General features: G+C 46.3%; 1 protein-coding gene across 1 annotated transcript; it reads right to left on the bottom strand.

Moving 5' to 3' along the window:
- Positions 1-6,973: 6,973 nt before the first annotated feature.
- On the bottom strand, positions 6,974-8,990 carry LOC129385001 (uncharacterized). Its single transcript, XM_055070794.2, has 3 exons — positions 8,970-8,990; positions 7,682-8,432; positions 6,974-7,099 (listed from the first exon to the last, which is right to left on the bottom strand). Coding segments are annotated over exons 1-3 (756 nt in total). The 5' UTR covers positions 8,973-8,990; the 3' UTR covers positions 6,974-7,097.
- Between the last annotated feature and the right edge of the window lie 517 nt (positions 8,991-9,507).

The raw sequence follows: 9,507 nt of genomic DNA, 5'->3' as shown, positions 1-9,507 counted from the left end.
GAGAATTTTTTTTAAGTGCTCCGCAGCATAAGCCGTGGTACATGCTGAATTATTGAAGTTGGCCTTAAAAAGGTTCAATGAAGATTTGGCATACCTTGTGGCACACACTCGGCGGCCCTAGTTGTGGTCCGGTTCAATGAAAAAGTGGCACGGTTGAGAAGTGACTCATGCCCCATGCTCGAAGTTCGCATGAAAGAGTTTCGTTTGCCGTGTCACATACGATGCGCCACATTCCCAAGTTGTTCTTACAGTAGGTTTCGAACCCTGTTCTATTCAGCACAGATGCCCGATGTATACATTGGACAGTGAAATACCCACTCACTGTGACGAAAGTTGGTGGAAGTACAAATATTATTTTTTATTTATTTATGGACCTCAAAATACCCTTGTTGCGCGATTTTGCATGAGGGATGGTTAATCGTAGATGCAAACAATCCAACAAGAAAAAAAAAACGCTAAATACAAGAATGCAAAATGACTATATATAACAAATACAAACAAGTAGTAAATGCAACACATCTAGCAGTAAAATAAATAAATATGGGCCTCTGTAATATTTAGCGCATTATAATATATGTTGGTTTTGTTGATGTATACGTATAAATATTTAAATACAGCGTGTAAGAACCTGGAGTGAGCGAGCAGTGCATAACACTATGTAGTAATGTCAGCCAGAACCACATTAAATTCATAAGGTGCGGCATTGATTACAGCAACTACGAGTAACTTGTTCCAATCTTTTGCCATTTGGACGAAAAATGACGTCATTTCTGCAGAAATATGGCCATGTGAGAAATGAACAGCTTTTTGGTGACTTAGGCGAAGTGATAGTCGATCAGCGGGAGCGATGCTAGCGAGGTTAATCGACGGGTGATAAAATTTGTAAAATGTGGAAAGCCTCGCAGTTTTTCCGAGGCATTCAAAATTGAGAAGGTTGGCATGGAATTTTAGTGCTGTGACGCTAGTTAGATAATAGCAGCCTGAATAAATGAACCTTGCAGCGTGATTTTGGACTGATTCCAACATGTTTGAAAGGTTAATCTGATAGGGGTTCCAAATTGCGCTGGCGCACTTGAGTTGAGGTCGTACCAATGTTTGATCAGTAAATATTTTCAGAGGTCGGGGTGTGATGCAAGTTCCGACGTAAATAAGGGAGGGTGCTGTTAGCATCATTTCTGATGTTAATTACGTGAGACGACCGGGTAAGATCACGAGAAAGGCAGATGCCAAGATATTTATATGAGTGTAAGGAAGATATTCGGGAACCGTAAATTGTGTAACATGTTGTGGAATAAGACGACCAACGGTGGAAGGAAATGAGTGCCATTTTTTGTGCGATGAGGGACATCAATCACACGTCACACAATTTTTAGACGTGATGCAGATTATTTTGGTGCTTGGTAGAGTCAAGTTTGTAGCTGATACTGCGGTAGATAACACAGTCGTCAGCGAATAATCGAATCTTAGAGAAGATATTATTGGGAAGATCGTTTATATAAATTAGGAAAAGCAAGAGACCCAGAACCGTGCCATGGGGCACGCCTGCGACAACCGGTGTTACCAGACGCACGGTTGTTGCCCACACAGACTGTTCTCGTATGTAAGGAAATGACGCACCCACTTTAGGACAAGGGGGTTAACGTTTAAATGCGACAGTTTAGGTAGAAGGCGTTGGTGAGCAAATTTGTCAAACGCTTTCTCAAAATCTATATAGAGTGCGTCGATGGGCCCAATAACGTCTAGGCAGGAGCTGATATCGTTAATGAACAGGGCAAGTTTGTTAGAGCATGAGCGATCTTTTAGGAATCCATGTTGGCAGGGGTGAAAAAAATTGAGATATTAGAACTTTCATGATGTGTCAATAAATTATGTGCTTCATTATTTTAGAACGGACAGTTGTGATCGATATGGGGCGATAGATTTTTCGGCATAATTTGCGGCCGTTTTTGTGCATAGGAAATATTTTGCCAACCTTCCAGTCATGAGGTACAATGCCGCTCACAAGGCCTTGCTGGAAAACGCGCGACAAAAGATCGTCGGAAATGTATTTTGTATTCTTTTAGGATCTTTGCACTGATGCAGTCGATTCCAGCTGGCAATGTTAGTTTCAGGCAATCGATTATTTTTATTATTCCGTTAGCTTCAAACGCTATGTCAGGCATCTCATGGTGATCAGTGTAATGATAATCTGGGAGATTGCCTACGGGCTCCTCAGTAAACACTGAAGAGAAGATAGAGTTTAATATTTCACCGATGTCCTCATTTCGCACGGGAAAGTTGAGGTCATAACAGAGTGATACAGGCAGAAAATGTTTCGGGTTGATAACTTGCCACAATTGTTTACGATTGCTTCGTAGCATAGCCGGGAATGTGGATCATATGAAGGAACGTTTAGTTTTGGCGGCAAGAGAGTCGAATTGCTTTTCAATTATCTGATACCTACTCCATGCGGGAAATGTTAGTTTTTTTGCCGAACGAAATAGTGTTTTCTTCTTGTTTTTATGTCACCTTTAACGCGTTGTTAAACCACGGTGAAGCTGGACGTTCTGTTACGGTGATGGTGGGGACGTGTAAACCAACTAATCATTTTGTTTCATTTTTGTACGACGCGACTGAACCCTGAGAAAACTAATTGATAAAATCTATGGAAAAGTCGTTTAGTTCCTTGTTATTGGCGCCATAAGCACCTTTATCATTAGGTGTTAATGTCATTGTTTGCTTTTTAATGCGTGTTGGGTCACAAGAATACGTACTGTTAAGCACTACGTGATCACTGAGGCCTGGTAAGTGCGTGAGTGATGGAATGTGATCGGGATGGGTTATGAGCGCGAGGTCTAGTATTCTGGGTAAACGTGGGCTTTCTCCTGTAGTCTTCATGACAAGCTGAGATAGGTTTAAAGTGCGGAATGTGTTCATGAAATCGATTTGGATGGAGCGTTTCAATGCCGTGAGGATGAGATCGTTCCATGTTATTGAGGGAAAATTGAAATCGCCACACAAGAGGAACGCTGAACGGGGTTGCAATACAAGCAGAGAATGTAGCGCATCATGGAACAGGTTGACGAAGGAACATTCAGCGTCCGGAGATCGGTAACTCATGCCTTTAATCAAGGGTGGGTGGAAAACATGCGAACCTATGAAAATGATTTCTAGATAACTATGGTTAACATGTTGATAGCAACGTAAGCCATGGTACCAACTTGTTCCGATATTCCTTTTTCCCAGTGACTACAACCGATTGCAACTCGTTTCCCGCCGGTGCAGTCGAATGCTCAACGTTTTCATCTTATTTAAATGCTGTATTTATTTCTGTATCTCTTCATAATGTGTTTACTATATATCCGTTTTATGTATGAAAAAAATTATAGCCCACACCTGCCTAAGGGCTGCACCTAGACATGCAGTTCTGAAATAAAGAAATAAAATGGACGAAAAAGCAAATAACCGCAGGTGGGATACGAGCCCACGTCTTTGCATTAAGCGTATGATTTTCTCACCAATTGAGCTACTGCGACACCGTTTTCACATTCATATTCTTCGTAATGATATGTGTACTAGATCTAGGCTTGCGGCTGTACTTTAATTTTTGTATTACTCACATTAATGTGCGCAACTCCACAAGGGCTTTGTCGATGTGCTTTTTGATGCGTTTACGTATGTATACAACTATGGTGTTTGGTTTTGTCATTAAGCATTAGCACTCTTAAAAAGCTTTATGAACACTTCGAAGAAAGCTTACACAAAAATCCGAATGGTAAATTTATTTGTTTTCCCACTTGCTCTATCGCACGGCTTTTGAGCCCTTATCATTCATCCAAGTGAGATGGACACGAGTCCTCAGCTAGGATTATTACAACCTAAAAGAAAGCTATTCCCGGCGAAGATTCCGAAACTGAGCTCGCATATGCCTCTGCAACTTGTAATTCTTAACTAAAAAAAATTGGAGGCTTATCAAGGTTAAGCCCAGTGGATGCGAAGCATCCACTGGGCCTAACCTTAGCGTATCCTTAGCGTTTGGAGGCATCTTGACCGCATACACGCCCGGCGCAAAGACGCTGATGCGGTTGCGGGCACAGAGACTGACGCGACGGCGGGCGCGCGCAGCTTCATCCCTGGCGTGACGTCACATATCACGTGATGCAGCGATGGTGGCGCCGCCGCCGCGTCGCGCGCGACGGCGCGAACCGAAGCGTGGAGGCCTCCGCCGGGCGACGTCCGACGGCGCGATATGAGGCCCCATCTGCAGCCGGTGTGACGTCATCACGTGACGTCACATCATGTGATCTCACTTCAGGGTCAATGGTGGCCACCGCCGGGAGGCGACCGACGGCGCGATATGAGGCCCCATCTGCAGCCGGTGTGACGTCATCACGCGACGTCATGTCACGTGACCTACTTGAAGGTCAATGGTGGCCACCGCCGGGCGTCGCGCGAAGGGCCGAAACCTACGTTAATATGCCTCGCATGAAAGAGATTATAAGCGTTGAAATGCACGACTTTTAGAGCCCCAGCCTATAGGCGCCCCATCCTGGGTGGAGCGTCGCCGTCGCTCAGCGTAACCGCACGAACGCGCTCGTAACACTGCTCGCGCGTTCGTCGTCGTCTTATTCCACAGCTGGCTCCGATGCCGCTCATCACGCTTGCGTTCCCATAGCGCCCCCTCTCTCTGCAAAGCCGCTGATGGCTCTGGCGCACTGCCAGTCAGTGCGGTGATTTCGGTCTCAAATTCGTTGCCTAAATATATCGCTCGCGCCTCCGTCGGCGTATTCTTCCATAGCCGGCTCCGATGCCGCTCATCATGCCAGCATTCACATACTGCCTGATACTGCGTAATTCCCATCTTGCATAATAAGGTGCTGGCGGCACTGGCCTGCTGCCAGTGAACCGGTACTTTCGGTATCACATCCTCTGCCCCAATATACTGCGACATTAAAACACAGCTGCGCTCCAATTGCGCATTAGGGAGTATCCTAATCGTCGGAAATTTTCGAATATCGCCCCAGACAGCCTAATGTTCGCTCCAGTCCTAAGTTACTGAATTCCTGTTGCACTTTTGGGCAAGTCATAAGGGCGAAGATCAGCTTACTTACAAAAAAAAAAAAAAATAAGGCTAAACAACGAGCGAAAAGACACGCAGAGAGCGCAGAGGTGAGAAATGGAACAAGGAAGCCGCGGCAGGACAGGCTTCTCCGATCACGCTGTGCGGCAGCGGGCAAGCACGCACACGCACAAGCACATACACACTTGCACTTGCAGACACACGCAGACACACACGCCCGCACGTGGACGAGAACACGTGTGCAAAAAAAAAAAAAACGCTGGACCAAAGTACAACAAAAAGAAAATAAGTAAACGTTGCAGCCGGCACCAGACAAGGGAAAGCATTAGCGTAATTTAAATGAGTCACAATGTAGTGAGAGTAAGAGCCGACGCCTACGTTGGTACGTAAGTTATTGTTTTTATCCAGCTTCGCTGCTCCTTTCCGAGAGGCCGTCGTGCTGTACTGGTGCAGGAATCCCTGCAGTACCCTGCTTCTACGCTCATGCGTGCATGCATGCATATGGGCGCGAATGCCTCGTTTTTACCTTTGAGGACCCGGTGGCGGCAGTCAGGCGCATATCCGGCCCTCAGTCATTCTGCGGAACTTTCACATGCGGCGATCCAAAATACGCGCCCACGGTGAACGCAGCGGCATCGCAACAACAGTGGAACGAACAGTCCATCGCTTCGGTACTAAGAAGACAGCGGGGGATGTAAATAAAACGCAAGCAGAAACTGACACGTGATCATTGGCAGTTGACATTGAAGCGTGCATAATAAATGTCTAAGAAATGAAAGAAGTTCTGCGACAAAGTAGAAAGCGGAAGGGACGGGGATGCTTTACTACTTTTCGTACGCATCGTAGTTTGCAGTAATTAGTGTACGAAAATATTTTTTTTTGTTCGTGATGCTTGCCTCAGTTCAGGGAGACGCGGGTGCGCCAAAGCATGTAAGAAAACGACGAACGAAACTTTTTGTTTTAACGTCTCTCACATGCTCCATTTACATGAGATAATTCTTTCTTCAAGACAATGGCATGACTCCTACCGCTGGTGGGTCTTAATACTGGAGCATAAGTTGCTAGGGCATTTGTTTCCCTAGATACCAGTAGACACCTGCAGAATAGCAAATAGGTGAATACATGCCTGCTAAACAGTCTGTGTTTCAATCAACAGTTCTGTCCCTCTATTGCTGTACGTACTCTACTTCGGCTGTTTCTTTTGTGGTCACCTGCCCGTAAAGTGGGAAATTGCAAGAATCTTGAAAGTCTGAACAAAAGCGCGCGCGCACGCACGTACGCGCACACACACACACGCGCGCGCGCGCACGCACGCACGATTTCAAGCTAGAAACTTGCCCTTCAGGTCAGGCTCAATTCGTATGCAAGTTTATTTGGTTTATGACACTTCTGAAAGACCTTTGTCACATTGAGAACCAGCTCTCCCGGATAGTAAGTGTAGAGCTGTAGAGAATGCGCTGCCGGGGCAGCACGTGACACATTAAGACCCAACGTAATGCCGTACTAGTCACTGGATAGTTGCTGCAGTTGCTTGTTCCGGTCACCCCCAAACCAGGCGTCACACTGCCCCATAACAATCAAAGTTTAGAAAAAGAATTTTTTTTCGCGTTTCTTTACTACGCAAGGTTGTCAGCGTTTTCACAGCTGAACATGAGCTTGTTCTGTAAAAATTACTCACCTCAAAGTGGAGCTGCAATTGTTTATTCTTGCACAACGATACTGCGCCAGAGCCCGAAATTTTTTCGGCACCACTGTCGAGTTCATAGGTGCGTCGCAGAACAAGCAGAACGTCGTGATTACAGATATGCGTCCGATAGCAACAAAATGCGCATGCGTAAAACAAACTGGGCTCCGAACTTTTGTATCGCAAGACATACCGAAACCCCAAATGAAGGACGACGAGTCACTGACATATTACTGTGCGTACCAATTTTATTTACCGATCTTAACTGTCTTTGCTCACGTTTGGAGCAAGACAAGACTGGGTGTTCGTAATTTCTCTTCTTTTGATCCTTAGAATAAGTAAGAGTTGAAGGGTTTCTGAAAAGGGCAATAAGAAAAGAATAAATTATGAGACACCGGGCAGATTACGAAGGATTCGAAAATGAGAATTACCTATGCGGCCCCACGTTTACAGGGTAATAAGCAAATCATTCTACTCTTGCAACGTTAGAGAGATATCAGCTTTTACTTTGCATGTTGAAGACACAGAAACGAAACAAGAAACTGCAACGACAAAATCATTCATAGGAACCGAGCCGTAACATGCGAACAATGCAGTAATCTATCAGAGCTACAAAGCCGGATTTCACAAATTTTTCTTTATGTTGTGTTTACATAACCTCACCTAACGAATTCAAGTTTCTCTTAAAAATGGACTTTCTATGTAATTCTAGTGCAACTTACGTCATTCCTGATGTGCTGCGACGAATATCTTCAAAAATAAAACACACGACACTCAGTATTGCGTAAATTATCATAGTCGCGAGAAGGCACGGACGAGATGAATAACATCTGTGTTGTATTTGGAGCAGTTTTTCTTTTACTACACCTAGACCTCTACAATAGTGAAAGTCAATAAATATACTGCACGCTAAAATATAGACTGAGTTGTATACTTACACTTCTTCTTGCGGAGAAGAGCACCGTAGTGGAAGGGAGAGCCAAGGCCGTAGCCGTAGTTCAGGCCATAGCCGAGGAGACCATGGCCGTAACCGTAGTGGCCAACACCGTAGCCGAGGGTGCCAACACCGTAGCCGTAGACTGGGGCGGCGTGGTAGGCAGCGACAGCTGGGGCAGCGTGGGCAACGGTGGCGACAGCTGGGGCATGGTGGACGGTGGTGGTGGCGACAGCTGGGGCAGCGGCGTAGGTGGCCACAGCTGGGGCGTGGTAGGCAGCGGCGTAGGTGGCCACTGGAGCAGCGACAGCGGTGGCAACTGGGGCGTGGGCCACAGTGGTCACAGCTGGGGCGTGGTAGGCGGCAAAGGCGGGGGCAGCAGCGTAGGTAGCGACTGGAGCAGCCACAGCGGTGGCGACTGGGGCGTGAGCAACGGTGGTGACAGCTGGGGCGTGGTAAGTGGTGGCGACCTTGGTCACAGCTGGAGCAGCGGCGTAAGTGGCGACGGCCGGGGCAGCGTGGGCCACGGTGGCAACGGCTGGGGCAGCGTGGGTGACGTGGGCCACAGCTGGGGCGTAGCCGGCGTAGCCAAGACCATAGCCGAAGCCGCTGTGGCCAAGACCATAGCCGAAGCCGCCATAGCCAAGACCGTAACCAAGACCGTAGCCGCCGTAGCCGAGACCGTAGCCGTGGCCAAAGCCGGCGTAGCCAGCGAAAGCGCTGGTGGCGAGAGCCAAAAGGACGCAAGCACGGATCTGCGTAGCCATAAATGTCCGTTCTTAGCGGTCTTTCAAGCAACCTTTAAACATTGAAGATGAACCAGGATAATGCCGATATTGTGGACTGGTATTTAGGAACCAAAGCATTGTTTATATTTGATGGAGTTGATTATGCGGACGTTTTTACTAAATGAACTGGAGATAGCGTGTCCTCAGTACGTACTTTCTATGGTTCTCTGAGGTTCAATTATATTAGTGGTATGGTCACTCTTAAACTTTATTGAGCGTTGGCGCTGGTATAACACGCTCAGAAAATTTATCTGGGCTAGTAGGCTTTCCTAGCATCATGGAACTTAGTCGGTTTTACCGTATACTTCACTAGCGTCTGTTACATAATCAAATTGATTGTTTATAAATTTGAACTGCATGTATTCATATTAGGTGTTAAGTAAGTCTACTGATGTGTTCGACAATAATGTGGCGTCATGCAACAATATGTCGGGAGTAACAATTGTATCGAAATTGTTCAGTACTGATTTTGCTACAGAGAAAACTCGAGACAATGCTGCTTACCATGGTGACTTTAGAGCTGCTGCTGAGCCAACTGCTAAAATTGCTCAGTTCTGGAGCCCTTATATACGGAAAATTCTTGCCTGAAGCCGTGGACACGTGGTATGGTCAACTACAAAATCAATAAATGAGGCCCAGAATTTCACTCGCTTTGGTATTCCGCACGACGCCGTGACAGACCAAAGCGAAAGTGCAGGGCTGCGTTCTACGCGCTTTGAACTGGAATGAATGCCGTGCCCTCACCTTGAGAATAACTCTCCTGAAGGACTCGAGTGAAGGAAGGGGCAATAAAGTGATACTTGGTGTAGTGCGCGTTGCGTAATTGTGATGAATATATTTGTGGGGACATCCACGAGGGTATTTGTGCGAAGAATTAGGTACGCGTAACAACAAACGGGCTTGCATAGGGTTTGTCAGCTATCCAGCAACGACCTACAAAAAAAGAAGTTATTGATTATTCTACGTGCGTAGGGGCAAGAGCATCTTGGTGCAGTATTTTTGAGAAACTGCCAGCAGTTTATGGTCACTGACATTCAGTAGC

The sequence above is a fragment of the Dermacentor andersoni genome, chromosome 5 (genome assembly GCF_023375885.2).
Source record: "Dermacentor andersoni chromosome 5, qqDerAnde1_hic_scaffold, whole genome shotgun sequence".
NCBI lineage: Eukaryota > Metazoa > Arthropoda > Arachnida > Ixodida > Ixodidae > Dermacentor > Dermacentor andersoni.
This window is presented reverse-complemented; position numbering and strand designations above follow the sequence as displayed.